The sequence below is a fragment of the Chiloscyllium plagiosum genome, unplaced genomic scaffold, assembly GCF_037043375.1.
Source record: "Chiloscyllium plagiosum isolate Xiang-an unplaced genomic scaffold, Cpla_swu_hap1 HiC_scaffold_1, whole genome shotgun sequence".
Lineage (NCBI taxonomy): Eukaryota > Metazoa > Chordata > Chondrichthyes > Orectolobiformes > Hemiscylliidae > Chiloscyllium > Chiloscyllium plagiosum.
This window is the reverse complement of record NW_028270139.1, coordinates 29,520,382-29,545,181: the sequence shown is the minus strand read 5'-3', so window position 1 is coordinate 29,545,181 and position 24,800 is coordinate 29,520,382. Positions and strand designations below refer to the sequence as shown.

The window sequence follows — 24,800 nt, the reverse complement described above, 5'->3', positions numbered from 1 at the left end:
AATGTTTTGCCTGCAGTCCCAGCAGAAGCCATTACTTCTGGTGATGCAGCTAGAATGAGAGTGCAGCTGACCATTTACTTGGCTGGCAGTTCTCAGATGCTGGCCTTCCTCTCGGCTGGAGAGCAGAGGTCCCATCTCACAGAGTCATACAGCATCAGACCCTTTGGTTTGATGAGTCCATGCTAACCATGTTCCCAAACTAAACTAGCCCCACTTGCCTGCATCCAGCCCATATTCCTCGAAACTATTCCTATTCATGTTCCTGTCCGAAGTCTTTTTAACATTGTAAGTATACCTGCATCCACCACTTCCTCTGGCAGTTCATTCCAGTCATGAACCACACTGTGCAAAACATTTGCCCCTCATGCCCTTCTTAAACCTTCCTCCTCTCACCTTAATAATATACCCCCCAGTTTTGAAGTCCCCCACCCATGTGAAAAGACCCTTGCTCTTCATCTTATCCATGCCCTACATGATTTCATCAACATCTATAAAGTCAGCTCTCAAACTCCCACACTCCAGTGAAAAGGCCCAAGCCTATTTTTGTAACTCAAACCCTCCACTCCTGGCAATATCCTGGTATGTTGTTTATGAATCCTTTCCAATTTAATAATATCCTTCCTATAGCAAGGCGACCAGAACTGCACACTGTCTCAACCAACTAAAGACTCAACAGCTGTTAAGTAAGTGCAGGATAAGCCAGACAGCCCATGTGGGATCACTCCTGGTTTTTATACCGGGCCTTGTCAAATTCAGCCTGATTATCCTGTCTTCTTTTTCGAAATGCACAACTAAAGGTCAGTTGCAGCACCCAGAACACTACTGCTGCCATAAACAGTTACTTCAGAAAAGGCATAAGTTGAACCTGGATTCAGCTTCTGAAGCAGTTATCCTGGGGTGATACTTTGTCTTTGTTGCATAGGTACTATCAGTGCAATATAAATCAGTTGTGTTTTCTGGATGGTGGGTGATTTGCTCTTGTTAAACAGTTAAAATGGTTGATCGTTTCCAAGGATAATTGTGAGTCACTGCCTTTGTATTATGTTATTCATCAGTGAAGAATGCTATGAATCTTACTTTTAAGTGAGATGCAACACTTTCTTTCAGCTATACCACGCTAAGGTAAAAGGAGAAGAAAATACTTAAATTTTAGCTTTTCTTTCATTATCAATACTATACCCAATGAGCTATTGATCTATCCAGCAACTGCTAATGGTTTCAATAACCAAAGTATGTTAAACTGGGAGAAAGTTTTATTCAAGGTAAATGCAGGCATGCTACTATAAAAGATTATAGACAGGATGTGGTGAATACCTCATTCATTTTTGTGATCATATGACATAATGAAAACAAATATTTTTTAAACACAGTATCAAGGTCAAAATCTTAACATGCACTGAAGTATTGTCCTTACCTTTACATCATTCACGTTCATCCTTGTTCCTTCCTTCCCAACAAAAATGTCATCAATATCCACCAGGATGTACCTTTCCAAAGAGAGTGACAATTTCTTCCCTGAAAGGAAACCAATTGCATCCACGAAAATAAGTTTGTGCAGCCAGAAATTCAAGTTGTTGCCGAAGAGAATTCGCTGAATGCCATCATGTAGCCCCAGATCCTGAACCACAGTGGCGTGCAGAATTTCATCAGCAATCTGATGTGGAATGTTATCAGTGGAACTTGGTTTGGCCAGCAACACAGGCTCGTAGGTAGAGTGATTAGACTGGAACACAGTCCAGTCCTCTCCTGGTAAAGGGCCTCTCTCAACTTCTTTAGCTTTAGTGATGTGCAGTAAAGGAGACCGTGGGTTTATACAGCAATCCTTAAGGGCGAGGTTGGTGTGTAGATTCAAGGGAAAGCCCTTCAACTGTGAGCTCAATAAACTATTTTCATTAGCTTTGTGGAATGCTATAATGCCAACATTGTACTCCATACAGTATTTATCCAGCAGCTCTCTATTCCAGGAGTCCATATTCACATATTTCAAAATGTTTTCATATATAATAAGTGCATATCTGCCCCGGTCCTTGTTTGTAAGGGCAGGAATGTCCCCTTTGCCAGGGGCAATTTCAGTATGGTGCTGAAAATGGCTCGACTCTAAAATCGCCACAATCTCTTGCCCAAGCTGTGAATATTGACTCTCAACAAACACCAGAGCCATCGGGTCTGCTCTAGATGTGTCAATGGGCTTTGCAGTTTTCATTTCAAACAGTCTGTATGGTAGGAGTTTGAGATCTCCGCAATCTTGTTCTGGAGTTGGCTTAGAAAGTTCCAGCTCTTGTTTGTAGCCAGTATACAAGTAATAAGCTGATATAATAACACTCACCATGCAAAAGGCGGCCAGTAAGATCACCATCCTTCGCAAATGCCTCCGAAACTTTATGAAAAAATTCATGTTTTGTTTTATCACCTTTTACAGTTTTTTTTTGTTCCCTTCTATGATTCAACAGTGGATAGAAAATGAACAACTTTCACCAGGATGTCACCACAGCTCATGTAACCATTGCAGAAACAATTACTGTTGTTCTTCATCAAAGTTGATAGGGTGAAGCACTTGGCTTGGTTCTCTTCTGATTTTCTGCAAGTGATTACACCAAGGATTATTGATCATGTTCAGCTGAATCTGGACATTGTTCCATCTTCTTCTGGAGGGGACAAATCTGAGCAGAAGCACCTTCACTGCTGAAAATGTCTGCCAGGAAAGAAAAAACATTAAAAAATGTTAGGCAGAACAACCTATTTTGACAAAGCACAAGTATTTCACATTTTGACTGACACAGGCCAATTAAAAACCATCAAAAGCTTGTAAAGCATACTTATTCTTCCTGCAGTATGCCAAAGGGATTATTTTTGTCTTTACATGTAGTGATTGACCACTATTTTTCTGGAAATTGAGCAATTAAATTGCTTTGTTTGGTAAGGAAGGAAAATAACATTGCTGCTGTAGGTTGTGAAAGCATTTCCATCAATGTGCATCCCTTTCAAATTGTACATTTAAGTGAGTCATTAATATTTATAAACAACAATGCCCTGATTCTTTTCTCTTTATTTCTCAATTGTTTTTCGAAGACAGTCATAAGTGTTAGTCCCAATACTTTTTTTAAAAAAAGCTTCGGAATAGAATAAAGAAAATGCACAGAATTAAGTTATAGCAGATGAACGTGATAAGAGTTCACTCATTTGAATGCTCAAGGAATTGAACTAATTTCATTTATGTCTCAGATGATTCTGGCACAAGTAGCTTTTAAAGATGCTTGATTTCTTCAGGTAAAGAGATGATTAAAGTCATAGAGTCATTATGGCATTGGTAACAGGGCTTCATTCAAGACTGCTATTAGAAGATCGGTTGCATGAGGGGAGTTAATATTGGGAGACAGATCAAACAAGAGTACTGATAATTGTAACTAGGATTAATAGGAATGCTTATCACATATTTCACATTTTCCTCAAATCTTTCAATGCTTATTTTTTATATCTAACATCCAACTTTGCTGATCTTACCCTTCTTTTAAAGGATAACCAGCCTGTCATTCATGATAAGAATTTGGCTCCTACATTTTGTAAATTTTCCTCTCCATAAGTATCTATTTCTTAGCATGGATATTTATCAATTTTGGTGGTAGGGTTGTTTTACATTTGCTATTTTTTTCCACATAATTTGGGCATTGAGGAAAATCATTCGCAAGGAAGTTGATCACTATTTATACTCGGCATTCAATACAATTAAGACAAAATGTAGGCCTGAATTTTCCAATGCCCTGACAATCACTATTCCAGCATTGATGGGAATTACAAATGGAGATCCTATGCATCCTCATCATTGAACAAAAAATGTTGCCCAAGAAAATGAAGGTTCCTCTGGACAAACCTTCTATGTCTGGAACCGTTCTGATGAAGTTAAGTAAACTGTTACTCAGGAAAAGTTATTCAACTATCAAATACAACAGTCTAACTTCTGAGTGTTCAACCGATTCCACTCTTAATACACACACCCTCAACAATAATCCCCCAAGAGCCTAATTTGACATCCACCAAATCAGACCACCCTTTTCTCAGGTCTGCACACAATCACCCCTTCCCCTGCCACTGGAGCCGTTATCCAGTCCCCTTTCCTCATTCCATGTCTAATCGCACCCTTCGCCCACCAATGGATACCTTCACCCCTTTGTCCACTCAGATTTGCCCCTCACTTTCCGCCACTGATTCACTTATCCCTTCCCCTGCTAGAACCACCACCATCCCAGATCTGATTCACATCCTCTCCACTTCTATTGGATATGATTTCTCCCATCTATTCTGACCTACCTAAGCATCACATACCTGCACCCTCAACCCCCCCTTTACCAACTTGCACCCTGACACTTTACCTATTTGGCAATCTACCCCTTTACTACATCGCATCATACCCAGCAGGCACCAGACTTACTTGGTACCATGCTCCTTACCAGTCTGGCATCCTAATCCTTGGCCTCCTACCCCTTACTAAGCTGACAGCCTATATAGCTGGCACCCTACTAACCTGACCCCTCACTCACCCTGCCTATCTGCAATTTGAGAGGGAGAGGGTACAATCGGAAGTGACAATATTTCTGTTGAATAAAGGGAACTATGGAGCTATGAGGGAGGAGCTGGCCAAAGTTCAATGGTGCAATACCTTAACAGGGATGACAGTGGAGGAACAATAGCGGATATTTCTGTGAATAATGCAGAAGATGCAGGATCAGTTCATTCCAAAAAGGAAGAAAGATCCCAGGAGGAGGCATGGGTGGTCGTGGCTGATGAGGGAAGTTAAGAAACATATAAAGTTAAAAGAGAAAAAGTATAACATAGCAAAGATAAGTGGGAAAACGGTGAACTGGGAAGCTTTTAAAGAACAACAGAAGATTACTAAGAAGGAAATACGAAGAGAAAAAATGAGGTACGAAGGTAAACTGGCCAAAAATATAAAGGAGGATAGTAAAAGCTTTTTTAGGTATGTGAAAGGCAAAAGAATGGTTAAGACTAAAATTGGGCCCTTGAAGACAGAAACAGGGGAATATATTACGGGGAACAAAGAAATGGCTGAAGAATTGAATTGATACTTCAGATTTGTGTTCACTGGGGAAGAACGAGCAATCTCCCTGAGGTAACAGTGGCTGAAGGACCTGAACTTAAGCAAATTTATATTTGCCAGGAATTGGTGTTGGAGAGACTGTTAGGTCTGAAGGTTGATAAGTCCCCGGGGACTGATGGTCTACATCCCAGGGTACTGAAGGAGGTGGCTCGAGAAATCGTGGATGCGTTGGTAATTATTTTCCAGAGTTCGATAGATTCAGGATCAGTTTCTGCAGATTGGAGGGTGGCTAATGTTGTACCACTTTTTAAGAAAGGTGGGAGAGAGAAAGCAGGAAATTATAGACCAGTTAGTCTGACCTCAGTAGTGGGAAAGATGCTGGAGTCAATTATAAAGGATGAAATTACGACACATCTGGATAGTAGTAACAGGATAGGTCAGAGTCAGCATGGATTTATGAAGGGGAAATCATGCTTGACTAATCTTCTGGAATTTTTTCAGGATGTAACTCTGAAGATAGACGAGGGAGATCCAATGGATGTAGTCTACCTGGACTTTCAGAAAGCTTTTGATAAAGTCCCACATAGGAGGTTAGTGAGCAAAATTAGGGCGCATGGTACTGGGGGCAAAGTACTAACTTGGATTGAAAGTTGGTTGGCTGACAGGAAATAAAGAGTAGTGATAAATGGCTCCATTTCGGAATGGCAAGCAGTGACCAGTGGGGTACTGCAGGGATGAGTGCTGGGACCGCAGCTTTTTACAATATATGTTAATGATATAGAAGATGGTATCAGCAATAACATTAGCAAATTTGCTGATGATACTAAGCTGGGTGGCAGGGTGAAATGTGAGGAGGATGTTAGGAGATTACATGATGACCTGGACAGGTTAGGTGAGTGGTCAGATGCATGGCAGATGCAGTTTAATGTGGATAAATGTATGGTTATCCACTTTGGTGGCAAGAACAAGAAGGCAGATTACTACCTAAATGGAATCCATTTAGGTAAAGGGGCAGTACAAAGAGATCTGGGTGTTCTTATATGCCAGTCAATGAAGGTAAGCATGCAGGTACAGCAGGTAGTGAAGAAGGCTAATAGCATGCTGGCTTTCATAACAAGAGGGATTGAGTATAGAAGCAAAGAGGTTCTTCTGCAGCTGTACAGGGCCCTGGTGAGACCACACCTGGAGTACTGTGTGCAGTTCTGGTCTCCAAATTTGAGGAAAGACATTCTGGCTATTGAGGGAGTGCAGCGTAGGTTCACACGGTCAATTCCTGGAATGGCGGGGCTACCTTACGCTGAAAGACTGGAGCGACTGAGCTTGTATACCCTTGAGTTTAGAACATTGAGAGGGGATCTGATTGAGACATATAAGATTATTAAAGGATGTTTCCGCTGATGGGTGAGTGCCGAACCAGAGGACACAGCTTAAAAATACGGGGTAGATCATTTAGGACAGAAATGAGGCCCAACTTCTTCACCCAGAGAGTGGTGGCTGTGTGGAATGCTCTGCCCCAGAGGGCAGTGGAGGCCCAGTCTCTGGATTCATTTAAGAAAGAGTTGGATAGAGTTCTCAAGGATAGTGGAATCAAGGGTTATGGAGATAAGGCAGGAACAGGATACTGATTAAGGATGATCAGCCATGATCATATTGAATGGTGGTGCAGGTTTGAAGGGCAGAATGGCCTACTCCTGCACCGATTGTCTATTGTACCTTACTCTCGCAGCACCCTAACATCATGCTGATCTTATGCATTAACATTTGACAGCAGCTTTTCAAAGTGGTTGTCTGTGATTCCAGGCTTTTAAGTGTCAGAATGCAACAGCTGACTGCTGTGAAAAGGGGGTGTGTTTTGACTCGCCGTGACAGTTCTGGATAAGAAAGAACTGTCAGAATGAAATGATGGCTCCACATTGCTGAAGCAGCCCTTACTGCAAACTTCTCAAACAAATGCATCTCCCTCCTTTCATAAAACCGGAAGGAGTGGAGTGGCAATCCGCTGGGCCTGTCAGTGCTTGGAAAAATCTGGCCCATAGTTTACAAACTTCACAAAGGGGACTTCAACAGTTTCAAAGGATGTGATGCAATGAACAAGTAGTGAACCTCATAGTCTACACAACCTACATGGGAAATAGACTTTCAAGTATTGGAATGTTTCTTTGTCCTGTGATGTATGGGTTGTGAAAAATATGTTCGTTGTCTTTGTACAGAAGCAACAGCAGACATAAAACAGCTAAGTGTTACTGCACTGAAAGTGATCTCAACATGACATCCCTGTTATAAGGGCAAAGTGAAGGTTATTTGGCGTGTATGAGAAACTGGAGAATTCTTAAATCAGATTCCTATGAAGCGAGGAAATGTTTTTCCATTTTGTTCTATTAATAGAGACAAGTGCACTTGGTGGCCACTGACAGGTGACCCCCACTGGAGAGGTAACTCACTGGAATATCTCAATAAGAGATGAGGTGGTGAATGTCTGGCCATAACACAGGCCTTGACACTGGGGACATGGGTTACAAGAAGCTTCTGGCCAACAAGAAGCTAGTAGCTTCTGGGTCCTAAGGTCTGCTGGTCAAGGCCTTACCCTTCAGGCAATCCAGTGAAGAGAAAATCAGTATATTTTAAGCTCTTCTCGCAGGATTGGTGCTTTGGGAGGGGGTGATTGGTGGCAAGACCAGGAAGATGACTCATGGTTTCCCTTATTTGCCCAATGGGGAGGCAGGTAATTATGGAGGCAGTGAGGTGAGGCCCTTAAATGGTTATTTATTCAGAACTTAAAAAGCCTTGATTGCAAGTCAAGAAAGTTACCCACGGATCTTCTCCCAAACTATTGAGAGGGCGAGAAGGCAGTGAGGATAAACTCATCCAATTGTCTCCCCATCATTCCACCTCTCTAGCACTTCCCGAGATGACAAAATTATGTCCAAAACCATTCCATTTCCAAACTTCCATCCCAGCTTTCAGCAAAGTACAAATATTTTCAGATTCTCAAGGAAGCAGTTCTATATTTTCCCATCAGAATTGGAAAATAACACATTCAGCTGACTTGGAAAACTAAGTTAAATATGTTTCATGATAACTATTAAAAGCTATCTGCTACTTGCATTCATTTCTGTCATCAAGCACCAAATTCAATAATCTTCCTTATAAATGTAAGAGAGAGGGGAAACAGACACAACATTAAGGAAGGATAGGCCATTTATAGTAACAGTTCAAAGTCCATTAAATCCTTGTAATCAATCACTATGACATTTCTGTTCACTCAGGAGTCATTTGGTAAAGTTTTCTTCTGTGAGCCCTATGTAACAAAACCATAAAACTGATGATAATGACTTGGTCCAAGGTATGGTTACAAAGAAATGCTGATTTTGCAAGTGAGCATTCTGAGTAAAGAATGCTTCCTGCAGGGAATGCAGGTAGGGAAATACATTTTGACAACTTCTTTGCCAGTTTTCTTTTTCATGTGAATACCATTCCATGCTGGGAGCCCTCAATTGCAGAAACTGCTTAATAAAAGACAAATTGAATCCTCAGCAGAAAAATGGGAGGCCTCAACATTGACTTCAGCCTTACACAGGCACAAGGTATCAAGTCAAACACGGGAAAGGAAATAGTCTACTGATTGCTACCAACCACCATCCCAGAATCAGTATCTTCTTCAGGTGAAACCTTATTTGGAGAAAGTATTAACTGGGTATTTTTTTACCCCTCACTCAAAAGCATCAGTGCCTGATCGAGGAGCGTATCATTGAAAGGGTGGGGAGGGAGACAGTAACAGCCATACCCCTTCAGTTGTTGTCACACATCCATCTCTCTGGAGGCATCCCCACCCTTTCAATGGTAAATTAGTCAGTCAGGCACTGATGCTTTTGAGTGAGGGGAGAAAAACACCCATCTCCCTGCAGACCTCCCCACCTTCTCCCACATTACCTAGCTGTGATCAAGGTCACTCCGCTATCTTGAAATTCCAGTGCTTGTCCCTCCAGCAGCAACCGTCACCTCTCCAGTAGTGCTGCTAAGTGAAAGATCTTGCCTGCTGATAGCCTCACCACTGCTTGACTGACTAACTTGATTTGATTTATTATTGTCAAATGTACCAAGATACAGTGAAAAGTATTGTTTGCATGTTATCCAGACAAATCAGACCTTAAATAAGTACATCAGAGTAATAGAACAGAGTGTAGTGCATTGCGTTACAGCTAGAGATGGTACAGATATCAACTCTAATATATGAGAGGTCCCTTCAAATGTCTGATAACATTGGGGAAGAAGCTGTTTTTGAATCTGTTGGTATGAATTTTGAAACTTTTAAATTTTCTGCCTGACGGAAGAAGGTTGAAGAGACTATAACCCGGTGGGAGGGGTCTTTGATTATGTTGGCTGCTTTCCTGAGGCAGTGGGAAGTGCAGACTGAGTCAACGAATGCAAGGGTGGTTTTTGTAATGGACTGGGCTGTGTTCACAACTCTCCCTAATTACTTGCAGTCTTGGGCACAGCATTTAGGCAAAAATGATGAAAGGCCTTTGCCCGAAACATCGATTTTCCTGCTCCTTGGATGCTGCCTGACCTGCTATGCTTTTCCAGCACCACTCTGATCTAAACTTGGGCACAGCAGTTGCCATACCAAGCTTTGATGCATCTGGATAGGGTGCTTTCTATGGTGCATTTATACAAATTGTGGACATGCCAAATTTCCTTACCCTTCTGGGGAATTAGAGATGCTAGTATGCTAATGTTCACCTCAACGCTTATGGTTCAGCAAACCTTCATGCAATGAGATAACAGCGATCCACCACCTACCATCATGTTGTGTGGCAAACAAACACTCAAACCTGAACAACACCAGAACAGAACCTCAAAACTGGGCATCCAGGAGGGGTACTGTGGGCCAACAACAGCAGCTGAATGGTATTCCATCAGGTCTGTAACCTCATGGCCCAGCCTATTCTTCTTTCTACCATCAGGTAGAGATCATCCCTGACTCAATGATGGATGCGGGGCAGGGCAGGGCGGGGGGCTTTCCAGCTGCAGCCTCAGGCTTACTTTAAAATGAGGTGGCAATCTTGTGAAGCCACAACACAGGGCAACTTGCATGCCAAGCACCATAAACAGCGAGTGATAGGGTTAGACGATCACACAACTCACACATTAGATTGAAGTTCTGCAGTCCCGTTACATCTACTGTGAAAAGTGATGGGCTACTGAATGACAGAGGACAACCAGTTCCATAAATAACCTCATCGTCAGTGATGGAAATCCAAGCAAAATCAGTGCTGAAACCTCTGCAACAATCTTCAGCTAGCAGTACTGAGTGGATGGTCCTCCTTCTGACGTCCCCAGCCACACAGTTGTCTGTCATCCCTCGATTCAATTTGCCACATGTGATAGCAAGACACGACTAAAACCAATGGTCACTGAAAAGGCTCTGGGCTATGTCACCATCCTGCTGAATCTCTATTGCAGCTGGGGCCAATGGCTCAACAAGGTAGTTCAACAGCATTTTCTCAAGGGCAATAAGGACTGGTCTTGCCATCAATGCTTATGTTGCACGATAGAAAAGAAATAAGCCTAGAGTTGGCACTCAGTAATCTGACTGTTCAATGTTCTGTAAGAGTTAGCACCGTCTGTTCCCTGCTTCACAAATTAATATCCAGGAAAAGTTGCTAATTGGGCAGGGGATATGGTATTTCCATACCTGTTTAACTGTTCTGCATGATTATTTCCTAAGTGGAGATTTTTCCTAATTACAGGTGTCACATTCTTTTCTGCAGATTTTATTGTGATCAGCAGCTGCAATCACTTTATGTGTGTACAAATATATTTAAAATCTGAAATGATTTGCATTTTGGTTTGGATTTGGTGGCAGTCAAGGACATATATGGCTTGTGGCTTCATGTACTGGCCTATTTCATAGATGTTAGCTTCATGGGCAAATGCAGTGATCTTTGTCTTATGTGGTTGGAAAAGAATGACTGGTTAGAGAAAAGAAAATCTGCATGTGTCTGACAAATACCAGTGGAATAATTGCATTGGAGAGTTTGCATTTAATAATTTGATAGAATAAATTCTTCACATACACCCAACAAAACCTTTTCAAAGGCCGTTCTAATGTTCCTTGGAAGCAGCTGCTCCAAAGTTGAGACTACCTTTTTGTGGACACACTCTCATAACCCAGATATCATAATTCAAGGTAAGTCACAATAGCTTAACAATGAGCTGAATACCGAAAGTTGGAATAAAATTTAGTACAGAATCACATTTATAGGATATGACTGAAATACAACACATACTACTGACAGTGTTATCAGGACATGTTAATAGCTGTTGCAAGGACACTTCATACAGCACTCGATAGGTTTATGAAGAAACAAAGGCAAACTGCAACGGGTATTATGGATGACTGCATTATAGAGTTGATGGAATTAACCCTACATTCAGGTTTAATACAACCTTAAATTTGCACAGATGATGGCTAATATTCTACTTCAGCACTAGAGGGCAACTGTTCCCAATATTAGACCGAGTATGATGAAGAAAATAATATTTGTAACCACAGCAGAGATAGGGAGAAAAAATGCCCTTTCAACCTCCAGAAATTTTTTAAAAAAGAAACAAAACAAAAATATGTTTTTATCAGCATAGGTTCCTTGAAAATATGATGTACACTGTGAAGTTTTATCCTAATGGTAACTCAAAGGGTATACGATAATCCAATACACATTACACTAATTTTTATTGTTTGAAATAGTGCTCACTGTAAACTTTGTTTTGTTTGTATTTTTTAATAGAAGCTGCTTGAATATGCTTAAATTGAGGCCACAGTACAATACAATCATTTGCATAACAAATTAAGGCTAATTTGCATTATTAGAAAACTAATTATTTATACAATTAATAAACTGCTTTCAGTTTTTACATTTCATATCAATTTTCATATTCCTTTTTTAAAATAATTTCCCATATTTAAATGCTTAGGTACCACTGGATCTCTTGAAATGGCTGCATAAAGACTTATATTTTTCTGTTCCATTTAATACCACATTGTTTACTTTGAAATGCAAATGCTATTGCTTTGGCGACAAATAGCAATAGTCATTTTACACATAAAAAGTTCTGTAAACCGAAGATTAAATAAATGACCACATAATCTGTTTCAGTGCTGATGGCTGGAATGAATGTTGGTCAGAAACAATGTTAATAACAAACCACTCTGCAGCTTGGAAAATACCATGCAGACCTTGTTCTATGCTAAATACTAAGCCTTCTGTAACATGGATCCTGGTGTACAGCTTAAATCCACAACCTTCTCATTCTGAGGTATCATGGCCACCTAAGTGAGCCAAGTTTAACCTTGAATACTGGAACAACTTGCCCCTTAATAGACTTATATTTCCACCAGAAATTATTTTCTCTTCGACCATTTGACATCATGCTATAGTCTCCAATTTTCTTTTACCATGCTGAACTAAAGAGTGTTCAGAAACTTATTCCTTCTCAGAAAACATACTAACTGATCTAGTCTGAGAAAGATGCAGAGGTTATTTTCTACAACAGTCTAATATTCACATACTTTATAGCTTACAGTTCTGCCCACAAAGGCTTTGTGATCGATTGCAGAGTGTCTGTATTCTCACCATTAATAACAGCCAAAGAGCCCTACCAACATTTAACATATTCTTTACTAAAGTTGCATTGAAGGCATCTTTAATGCAATTCACATACAATATATTCCCACTTTCAATTTACATGGAAATCCAGTACAATAAATGTTTTAATTGTTTATTTTGTTCCATTAAATGTGAAAGAGTCCTTCTGTCACTATTTTTGTTTTGACAGAGGTCCTTAAATAATGTGATGCACAACACGTGTATAACTTTTCAAACTAATTTCTCTGCTATTTTAACGGAAGCATTAACAAATGTAAAATAAATAGGGGAATAACAATTCTGGAACAGCAGAGACAATCACTTGAGATAAACAAGTACAAGTTGCCACAATGCATTTTCAGGGTCTTAATGTTTTAATAATGAGTGGTGAATGATGCTACACTGAACCTAATGTTCGCAATACATGATGTTGTGCTGAAATAGTAGTTCATGGGAGCAAGTTAAAAGGGCACCTTAATTACAACAATATTTCTGGCAGGTTGGAGAAGAGCTAGGAATCATTATTGTCTCATAATGACATGCAAAAATAATCTCTCTTTAGATACAGCTTACATCATTCATTTCTTGTCAATAAAAAAAAGTTGGATTGGACCACGCAAGTGACTCAACGTGTTTACATGCATTTTTAGACCAGGATTTCTCTGCTTTACCCTCCTCCAATTTAAAAAAGCTCCACATGGGTTCCACATATAGTTATCTGAATCTCCCTTTCTGAACTCCCACGTCAAGCTCTATTCTCAAGACAGTTTTCACATGAGGAGATTGAACGCTATAATCAAAAGCAACATACCTGTGATATTCACTGCCTTTACCCACTTATTCTCACCACCCCAACCCCAACCCACCCCCCACCACACCAGCAGTGTTAACAGTGTCTGACAACAAATTTGAAAGGGAACGGATCAAGTTGAAGCCTGTGAGGGAAATGTATTGTACTCTGGCACTGTTGACAGATTCAATGGACTCAGCACAGAGATATTGTTGATCGAAACTGATTATCCTTGGCACACCAAATGCTGTGACATACGCTTTGAGGGTTACTCAGCCAGTTAGAATATATGGTTTGGTACAAATCCTTACACTTTATTCAGATCCTGCAGAATGCCTTTATCAGGCTTGCAGTCACCGCTCTTGGCTGAATGTATCATTGTTATTATTTTTGGCCACTTTAAGCCAGGAAATAATAACTTAGACTGTGGGTGTTGCACAAATAGCTCCCCAGCCTCCAAAGAGCGGAAAGTTAAATTATTAATGAGCGACTGGGAACAAACTATTATTCCAGTCAGAGGACTCCTCATATCATTCAAATGAACATTACTGTTCCAAATCTGAAAGGCAACCATACCTTTCCCACTTTATAGATGCTATGCAATAAAGCCATTTGTTTGGTGATAACATCATTGATAATGAAAATTGCCATAAGCCAATTGGTGTCATATGACATAAATGGTACATTGTTGTTTTTTTGGGTGAAAAAATAACAATGTCCAATGAAAATTCAAGTAACATTCCACAAAGGGCAGGACATAAAGTTCCAAAACAATTTTAAGGCTATGAAAAATGCTTAATAGATGGAAAAACATTTAAAGTTGCCAAAGGACAGTCAAGCTAATTTCAATTGCATAGTGCTGCAAAACTTCAAACTTAGTTTCAATAACCTTTAGATTCTATTTAAAGGTTATTGTCTTCCTAGTTCACAGAATCCCTACAGTATGGAAGCTGGCCATTCAGCCCATTGAGTATACACCAACCCTCCGAACAGCATCCTACCCAGATCTACCCTTTCTCTGTATCCCCGCGGCTAATCAACCTAGCCTGCTCATGCCAAGACACTATGGGAAATTTAGCAAGGCCAATCCACCTAACCTGCAGAGCTTTGGACTGCAGAAGGAAACTGGAGAGAATGTGCAATCTTTATATAGACAGTCACCCGAGGATGGAATTGAACCCAGGTTGATTAGATTAAATTAGATTAGATTACTTACAGTGTGGAAACAGGCCCTTCGGCCCAACAAGTCCACACCGACCCGCCGAAGCGCAACCCACCCATACCTCTACATCTACCCCTTACCTAACACTACTGGCAATTTAGCATGGCCAATTCACCTGACCTGCACATCTTTGGGCTGTGGGAGGAAACCGGAGCACCCGGAGGAAACCCACGCAGACACGGGGAGAATGTGCAAACTCCACACAGTCAGTCGCCTGAGGCGGGAATTGAACCTGGGTCTCTGGCACTGAGGCAGCAGTGCTAACCACTGGGCCATAAGGCAACCAGTTGCTGAATTTCAGATGGTAGCAATTGACTGCCTTATAATATGGTGTTCTTCACTGGGCTGGCATAGGAATGGCAATGGGTAGTAATTCCTGTCATTGGTTTAAATAAATCAGTTGCACAGGTTTTAGCCATATGCAACTTGTGTGGAGAAAGGGCAACAGGGCTGTGCATAATCATCTGCCCAGATAGTATTTTTTGAACATCTTCATAAATATCTGGATACTGATGTTTAGCAGGCAAGACTTCAACTATGTTATAATTTCATTTTTAGTACATAATCTGTTTTGTGATTGGGATAATTCCCCTCCCTATCTCCCAACATATTCAGCCATTCAGGAAAAGATAAACTTCTAAATATTGTTGTTTGAAAAAAATTGTCTTTCAAAACATGCATATTTTCTATCATCAGGATCATAAAATATAACGTCCAGACTATAATTTTGTGTTACTTTCAATAAGGTACCTGGCCACTATTCTGTAACTGATCCTAAGATAAGACTTATTTTGTTAAGGTACATTTGAGAATGTGTGTCAAAATATACCTGAAAGCTCCTACCAATATCACAAAAGCTCCACTTCTGCAAAGAAATGATTTAAACAGTCTGATTTTAATCATACATCATTTTTGCATTGCCTGAAATCATCTTTTCTAAGCTTCAATACAAAAGAGGATTATGAAGATTTGCTTGCTTTCTGTCATTTTAATATTTCCTCCTGCTGAATCAACAGGAATCAAATGAGGCTGGTGACCATCAAACACTGTGACAAGCACTTTGAAGGTGACAGACATGCTTCAAGTGTGGCTTGGAACAAAAGATGCTTGTTTGACCAAACTGTAATAACTAATTCACTGCTATGCATATTCATTGAAGTGAATAATCTTACACCGAGTAGCACTAACCATTTAATGTTAAATGGTTAAAAATATGCAAACTGCACTTTTGACAGTATTAGGCATGTACTTATTTTTCAACACTATATTTTCTGGATTGAAAATCTAGCTGGCCTTTATCTTGAACTTTACACCACTTAAAATGCAGTGCTGTGAAAAGAGTAGCACTTTGATACTTGAAAATGCCGTAGAATTTCGGTAATTATACATAATTGTACACCCTGTTAAGAATTCTGCATTTAGGATTGCTAATTAAAAATTAAATAGTGCATTAATGTTATATTAAACACATTTATTTCCCTTTGCCTTCTTTCAACTTCACCACTGCAACTGCATTGTTCTATTACATTAAATAAAGAGAAAAAGTACTTACAAAAGTGTTTAATATAAATAATTCAAGGAAACCAGGGCATCCATTGCTGAGGCACAGTTACACTGTTTGAGAGATTCAGAGCTCTCCTTTTGTTGCAATGCTGAGATAAGTGATCAACAGCAGTTTCCAAGGTCTTCAGGAAATACCCCAAAGCATTTAAACCTTACACTTAATTATTTAGCTCACCACATTTCACACCGAAACTGCCACTTTATGCTCTCTGCTCAAACAGCTGCACACAGAAAGCCCTTAACATCCCACAACTCCAGTGATTTGACGCTTGCTAACTCAGTCACATTCTACACCGTCCCTCTTTAAGACTCACCCAGCTGGAATGATTTAGTGTTCTATTCACGATTATGTTCATTGCAACCTCTTCTTTGACACAAGGATTATAGCAGGGCACATTTTGTAGCAAAACAAGGACCACTTCATCACGAAAGAACAGCAACTGCAGTTATCTCTCCTTCACTTGAAGCAAGTCTATCGCAGCTACATGGAAGTCAGTGAAAATAGCTGTAAAACAGTATGATTGACAGAAACAGCCAATTCTCCCAGCTAATCATTGTAAAGACCTTCAAGGACTAGGAGCCATTTTGGTGTCATCCAGATAGTGGGTTGTTACACATGAATACATTTTGTTCTGAGCTAATTTAGTGTTCTACTGAATTCCACTCACAGTCAAGTGATTGATTGGAAACTCCCGAAGGATCTTCAAATGTGCCACAGTGCACTTGCGCAAGGAACTGCCATCCTTTCAGAACCAGGTTTATGACAAGCACAGGAGCAAAATATCACGTTAGTGCATACACTGAGAACTGGAGATGTCACAAGCAAGTAAACCTTTATTTTATTAGAAAAAGAACGGAATATGCATAGATAGTATATGTTCTGCATGCAGCCTTTTTCAGACCACAATTAATAAAATAGTTGGTAAAGCCAGTGGGTATCCTGTTTTGTGCTAATATTGAGGACTCAACAATCTCACACAGTCAAATCATAGTTCAGAGTTGGAAGCAGCACACATATAGTCAGTTATGACAAAGCAAAAGGACTTGCATGGGACCTAATACTTCTGACAATTGCTTTAAAAATACTGATGTCAGTTTGTGTCAGAATTCAAATCTCTGTTTGGATTTAAGCTCCTTAAACAACAGTTCCTTTGCACAATGCATCATATTTAAAACGCCAGCCTGGAAATGAAAGCTATAACACTTTTTCTACAGAGAAGAAGAAAGGTGCCTCTTAAATTTTGTTCATTGAAAATATTTGTAAGCATATGTTATGAAAGTATCAATGTAAATTCACACAGTTAAAATAGTGTGCCATGGGCAGTACTTCAACATAAGAGCAAGCAGTATTCTGAGAACTTTTTAACATTTCTGCAAAGTCACACAAACTAAAAGGAGTAAGAAAGGTTTATCCAAAACTTTCAATTTGAATATGTCGATACTACATTGTGTGTGGAAATTACAGGAAATACATAAAGTTAATTTTCGGTCCTTTCACATATTGAAAATGAGGGAAACAGATGCAAAACATTCCTTTCCCTAAGATAACAATTTGCCTGTGAACTCCTAAAGTTGTATGAGATTTGCCTCCAGCAGTGTTTTTGGACCTGATGTGACAATGTTTATGTAGGGTCCCATAATATAAAGATCAGACATGGGCAAAGTAGCAAGGGAAGCATGGTGGCACAGTGGTTAGCACTGCTGCCTCACAGCACAAGGGTCCCAGGCTCGATTCCAGCCTTGTGTGGAGTTTGCATTTTCTCCCCATGACTGCATGGGTTTCCTCCGGGTGCTCCTGTCACTTCCACAGTCCAAAGATGTGCAGGTTAGATGGATTGGCCATGCTAAATTGTCCTATAGGATCCAGGGATGTGTAGGCTATGTTGATTAGACAGGGTAAATGTGGAGTTACGGGGAAAGGGTGGATCTGGGTGGGATGCCCTTCAGAGGGTTGGTGCAGACTTAAAAGGCTGAATGGCCTCTTTTGCACTGTGGGGATTCTATGGTTCTACAAAAGATTTAACAGCTATTTATTAAAGCTCCTAATGTTATACATAGTTTATTTTGGCATTTGGGTTCATATTAAGCTATTTGGTTTTAAAGAATAGCATGTTATGTTTCAAGTGGTTCCAATTAAGATGGAGTATTAGACCTTTATACCCTCAGGTCACATGCTGTGACACTGTGATAATATCATATCATGAGTTTGTTCTTTAAGATATATTGCATACTAACTGTGACTCAGAACACAACACCCTAGAACTGTACTCTGCAATTGTAACTTCACCAGAAAGTAAATATGGTCTAGGTATGAAGAGAATTTTAACTCTATTTCTGGTATACTTACAATGATGGAACTGGAACGGATGTAAAAAAAAGCCACATAAAGTTTAAGAGGAAGTTCAAAACAATATATAAAATCTAAAGCCAATCAGAAATTGGCTAGCTGAAAGAAGACAGGTGGTTGATGGGAAATAGTCAAGATTAGAGTGGTGCTGGAAAAGCACAGCAGGTCAGGCAGCATCCGAGAAGCAGGAAAATCAACGTTTCGGGCAAAAGCCCTTCATGTTCATCCTGGAGCATAGTTACTAGTGGTGTACTGCAAGGATCTGTTTTGGGTCCATTACTGTTGGTCATTTTTATAAATGACCTGGATGAGTGTGTAGAAGGATGGGTTAGTAAATTTGTGATGACACGAAGTTTGGTGGAGTTGTGGATAGTGCTGAAGGAAGTTGCAGGTTACAGAGGGGCATAGATAAATTGCAGAGCTGAGAGGTGACAAATGGAGTTTAATGTGGAAAAACGTGAGGTGATTCACTTTGGTAGGAGCAACAGAAATAAAGAGTACTGGGCTAATGGTAGGATTCTTGGCAGTGTAGATGAGCAGAGAGATCTCGGTGTCCACGTACATAGATCCCTGAAAATTGCCACCCAGGTTGATAGGGTTGTTAAGAAGGCATACAGTGAGTTAGCTTTTACTGGCAGAGTGATTGGGTTTTGGAGCCACAAGATCATGTACAAAACTCTGGTGTGGCCACATTTGAGATATAGTGTACATTCTGGTCACAGCATTATGGGAAGGATGTGGAAGCTTTGGAAAGGGTTCAGAGACTATTTATGAGGATGTTGCCAGGTATGGAGGGAAGGTCTTATGAGGAAAGGTTGAGGGACTTGATGAAGCTGTTTCATTAGAGAGAAGAAGGTTGAGAGGTGACTTAATTGAGACATATAAGATAATCTGAGGGTTAGACAGGGTGGACATCCTTTTTCCTCAGATGGTGATGGCTAGCATGAGGGGACATAGCTTTAAATTGAGGGGTGATAGATATAGGATGTCAGAGGTAGTTTCTTTACTCAGAGGGCCATGGAATGTCCTGCCTGCAACAGTAGTAGACTCACCAACTTTAGTTGAAACTTTATTGCTGGAACAGCACAGCAGGTCAGGCAGCATCCAGGGAACAGGAGATTCGACGTTTCGGGCACAGGCCCTTCCTCACCAACTTTAAGGGCATTTAAATGGTCATTGGATAAACATATGGATGAAAATGGAATAGTGTAGAATAAATGGGCTTCAGATTGGTTTCACAGGTCGACGCAACCTCGAGGGCCAAAGGGCCTCGACTGTGCTGTATTGTTCTAAGTTCCTTGAACAAAACAGGCAACACACCAATTCACGGTGACTGTCGGCACTCATAATAAAACATGCATGTTAACATAACAGGCCGACTGAAGAGAAGATAATGTGTACTGCTATTCTAAGCCTCAAAGTAGTAATATGTTTCAGGTCATTCAGAATGTCAGAGTTGCTCCTGCAACATACATTTTCTCATTCCTCTTTTAGTTTGGATTGTGATGCTAGATGTTACATTTTCCTTCATTTACATGGCTGACCTGTTCTTACATTGACTATTGGAGGCTGAATTTATTGGTTGGGAGTCAGTTTGGCTGTTTATGAATGTACAATCTTGGCCATCAAAGAGTGGGGTTTGAATTCAGAGTTTCTGACTCAGAGATAAGAACACTAACCATTACACCACAAGGTCTCCTCATTTCAAATCTTATACATCCACCTAAATAAAATTATTTAAATTATTTTAAAACATTTTTATTCTTCAATCTTCAAATTCAGCTTTAATGTATAGAAATGAAATGTCAAATTATTGCTTTTGCTCAAAATAAGTATACCCATCTTTGCAGTGATTGAAATCTAAACATGGTCAATCGATTACTTTGTTTGTATTAATTTCTCTTTCATATAAATTTTAAAAATGAATGAAAGAATATGAATGAAACATAGGTGAAAAGTAACTTCAAAGATACTTTAATATCAATAATTCATCATGTACTGTACGCACAGGAAAAAAAAATCTCAAAATTGTCAGTGTGAAGAACTAAAATTCTGTACCATGGAAGCTTCTGGAAGATCAAAAACAAATTGTGCAGATGCTAATAAAATTGAATACTAATATTGAAGTTTCTAAGTTATAATATAAAATGATGGCATGCCAATAGGACAAACATCTTCCCTTGAAGTATAACTTTCAATTCAAAGAGTACCTAAAATATAATTCATGCCCATAAAATTCAGATAAATGTGGAAATAATGAATTGATGATAGTTTGGCTAAAAGTGTTACGAAGTGTATAAATCTGTGCCAGACCAGTTATCAGAAATAGTGCATGTGAGACAGCAGAGTTTCAGCACTGACTTCTGTCAATTTTGTATTTATCTTCTTTGTAAGGATAGGAGGTTGAAGGACCATAAAACAAGCAAGGCAATAAGTTAATATTATATGTTAGAATCACCATCAGCGTACTAAACAATGTTTACTTGTTATGAACTTTTGGCATAACAGCCTCGGTGGTACCGAACAGCCTTCATGCAAAACAACTTTGACTGATAACTTCTGTTATGTCTTCAGTCCAATGTAAACATGCAAGTGTTTTGACGCCACAGGCTCAACCTTGAGGCGATAATAACTTTAATCTCTGTGCTATAAACAGATTCAAGCTGGATGTTTCCTCAATGTGCAGCAAGCAAATTGTACATATGTTCTTTATAAATCAGTTTTACAATTTTGACACACATAGCACTGAAGAAATCTTTCCTTTGAGTATTTGTTTTTGGAAATAAACTTAGAAGTGGAAGAATCTGGGACCAGAGGGCATAATCACAGAATAAGTGGTCGCATGTTTAAAATGGAGATGACGAGGAATTTCTTCTCTCAGATGTCAGAGAATCTGTGGAATTCTTTACCATGGAATGTTGTGGAGGCTTCGGTCATTGGGTATATTCATGTTTGTGATAGACAGATTTTTAATCAGTAAGGGAATCAAGGGTAACGTGAAACAGGCAGTAAAGTGGAAACAAGGATTATCAGATCAGTCCTGATCTCATTGAATGGTGGAACAGACTCAATGGGCTGAATGGCCTACTTCATGGCCATTTTTAGAATACTGTGTACAACTCTAGTCACCTTTCTACAGGAAGGATGTTGTTAAACTTGAGATGGTGCAGAAAGATTTACAGAGGATGCTCAAATATCTCGTATTCGATTATTCAAATTATGGATTATCTGGCAAGATCAAAAGGTCCTGATGCTTGACTAAACTATGTTATCTGGCATCTGATTATCCGGCATTCAATTAACTGCACGACATACTCCCCCGTCCGCGTCCTTCGGATAATCGAGGTTCCTCTGTACAAGGATGGTGTTGGGACTGGAAGGTTTTGGGAAAGGCTGAATAGGGAGGGTTTCTTTTTCCTCTGATGTGTTGGAGGCTGAGGGGTGACCTAAAAGAGGTTTATAAAATCCTGAGGGGCATGGATAGAGTCTTTTCCATGGAGTGGAGAAGCCCAAAACTAGACAGCATAGGTTTAAGGTAAGAAGGGAAAGCTTTAAAAAGGGTGCAAGGGGCTAAATTTTTCATGTATAGGTTGGTTTGTATATGGAACAAACTGTCAGAGGAAGTGGTGGAGGCTGATTTAATTACAGCATTTAAAAAGCACCTGGATGGGTATATGAATAGGAAGGGTTCAGAGGGATATGGGTCAAATGCTGACGAATAGGACTAGGACAGGTGGAGATGTCTGTTCAGCACGGATGAGGTCGACAATGTTGTATGACTCTATGGCTATAAGTGAAAGGGAAGACTTCCTGCTCTGTGGTTACCCAGGTTTATCAGATTTCTTGAGCTCAGTGAATAACAGAAAGCTGGGTGAAGCTAGTATGCTGTCTGTAAAGAAAAACAAATTTTCATTCTAGTATACTAAAATCTCTGTGACGTCACCACAGCATCTTTGAACTCACTTCATTTTCTGTCTGCTTCACAAAACTTTATAAACGTGTGGTCTAAAGAGCATTCTCAGTAACATTACCTTCCCTTTTAAGTTCTGATTATTACTTTTGACATTAATTTACATAACAATAAAGAACTTTGAACTAAAAGGAGATAATAACAAGAAATCGAGTTATATACATATCTCCCAGAATGTGAACGACTGTAGCTTTAATTGCAATAGAATCACATAAATACATCACTGGTCTCGAGAATTAAAGATCTCTGAAAGAAACATTTACACATAAACTTTCAAATCAAAAATCAAATTCCAAAAGATGGGAAAAATAAATAAAGCAACAAATCCCATTTGAAAAATCAATCTTCAGTCCTATCTTTATCCATTATTTGCCCTGAGCAACAGTGATGTACAGGACTATAATCTTGAACCACTACAGTAAGTTGTTACATTTAATTCAGTACATTTATGAGCTGATACTGGAGTATGATCAGAATATGACCATAAAGGCTGGTGGAGTATCAAAACACAAAAACACCTGGTCCACTCACGTCCACCAGGAAATTGCATTTTTACCTTTTTGAGTTATGCTCCAGTCTCATGCTATAATATTGACTCTTTACATAAACAGCACACCTGGGTTTGCGCATTAAGTATGATTTTACCAATTCTGCCTAAATTCCAAGAGCACACACACATACCTCTCTCTCTATACCGAAAAATAAATTTAAATTATACACATTTTGAGCTATGCCCCCTCCCAACTCCAGTTAGAAGCTGACTTTTAGAGCAAAAAGCAACTTTGTGGATTGCAAAATCCTCTGCACACTTGGTAACAGGAAAAACAACATTCTGGAGTAATATGGTCTGTAGAATATCTCTTTGTAAAGAAAAACCTTCAAGACCCAATAGTGAATACAAAATTCTTTGCTTTGAAATATAATCAATTTCCTCTCTTTGGTGAGGAATTATTGCTACCATTTTCCATGTTCTGCTTTATTAATTAAACAAAAAATTATCATTGAAGCTATGGGCAACAGTATTACAGTTTATCAAAAGTTTGATATAGAATACAACCTATCATGAACATTACCAGATTAAGGTAGCAAAGCTGGATGGTTCTCAGAATGTCAATGAGATCATGATACATAACTAATTTGTGCGTGTTCATTCTGATGTCAGAATCATAGCGGGAGACGGGGCAGTCAGGACATGCAATGGGCTAAAATTGACAAAGTGCACAAAATGAAATGGCTTGCTGGACTTAAAGTTGATAAGTCTCCAGGAGGGCTGTGTAAAAGGCACTGATCGAGGTCAGGGGAGAAATTATTGAGACACTGACCATAATCTTCTTGTTTTCCTGTTGGATTGCGGACTGCTGTACGTTTGTTCAAAATAATATGTCAAGATGCGACGAGTAACTATATACCAGTCAGTTTAGCCTTGGTGGTTGAAAACCTTTTCAAAATGAAAACCAAGGACACTTTAGCATTCACTTGGACAAATATGGATTGATTACGCAAAGCTGGACTAGACTGTCTCTCGGATGAAATGTATTTAACAAATTCAATTGAGATTTTATTGTGGTTTTGGTTAGCTGACTGAGTTGATTGAAGAGGGTAATGCATGCAGTTTGGCATAAGTGGACATTGAAATGGTATTTGTTAAGATGCAACCCAACAGCCTTGTCAGCAAAACTAAAGCTGACAGAATAAGTGGAATAACGGTAGTGTGGAAATGAAGTTTGTGGTGTGACAGGAAACAGAGAATAATGATGAATATTGGTTTTTTTATGGACTAGACAAAGATATAAATTGGGATTATCCAAATATTGGCACGAGGAAGATTATTTTTCTTGAAATATATCAATGGCTTAGTCCTGGATTTCCACCAATGAGTCAAGTGCCCAAAGTTATGAGAAATCCAGGGTGTGAGAGACTGGCTAGTAAAAATGTCTGCCTGAGCATCATATTTTCAGTCAGTCGGAGCAGGCTACATTGGAAGTTAGGTTGGATGACTTGGGACTGAGAGTGAAGGATTCTGGATGTAGAAGCAGCTGGGCAGATAGCCGACTTCCTTACACTGACACTGTGCTGAAGTATCAGAGAAAACATAAAGTGAACCTCCAACTCTCACCCCTCATACCCCCTCCGTGCCTCTTCACACTGTCTGTGCCCCTTCCATACCAATACATGCTACTTCATGCATGTCGAAACACCCCTCAAACTA

General features: G+C 39.6%; 1 protein-coding gene across 13 annotated transcripts in view; it reads right to left on the bottom strand.

The window, feature by feature from the left end:
• Window positions 1-24,800, bottom strand: part of LOC122553234 (N-heparan sulfate sulfotransferase 4-like) — an 889,310-nt gene that overhangs the window by 241,619 nt on the left and 622,891 nt on the right. For 11 of the 13 annotated variants that reach the window (XM_087985585.1, XM_087985673.1, XM_087985675.1 and 8 more), the window contains one exon: window positions 1,415-2,692. In XM_087985585.1, coding sequence (XP_087841711.1) covers window positions 1,415-2,395 — 981 coding nt within the window. In that variant the 5' untranslated portion in view covers window positions 2,396-2,692. Of the gene's footprint in view, window positions 1-1,414; window positions 2,693-16,263; window positions 16,400-16,588; window positions 16,833-24,800 lie in introns of those variants that run through there. The other 2 variants (XM_043696873.2, XM_043696871.2) reach the window with 2 other exon arrangements.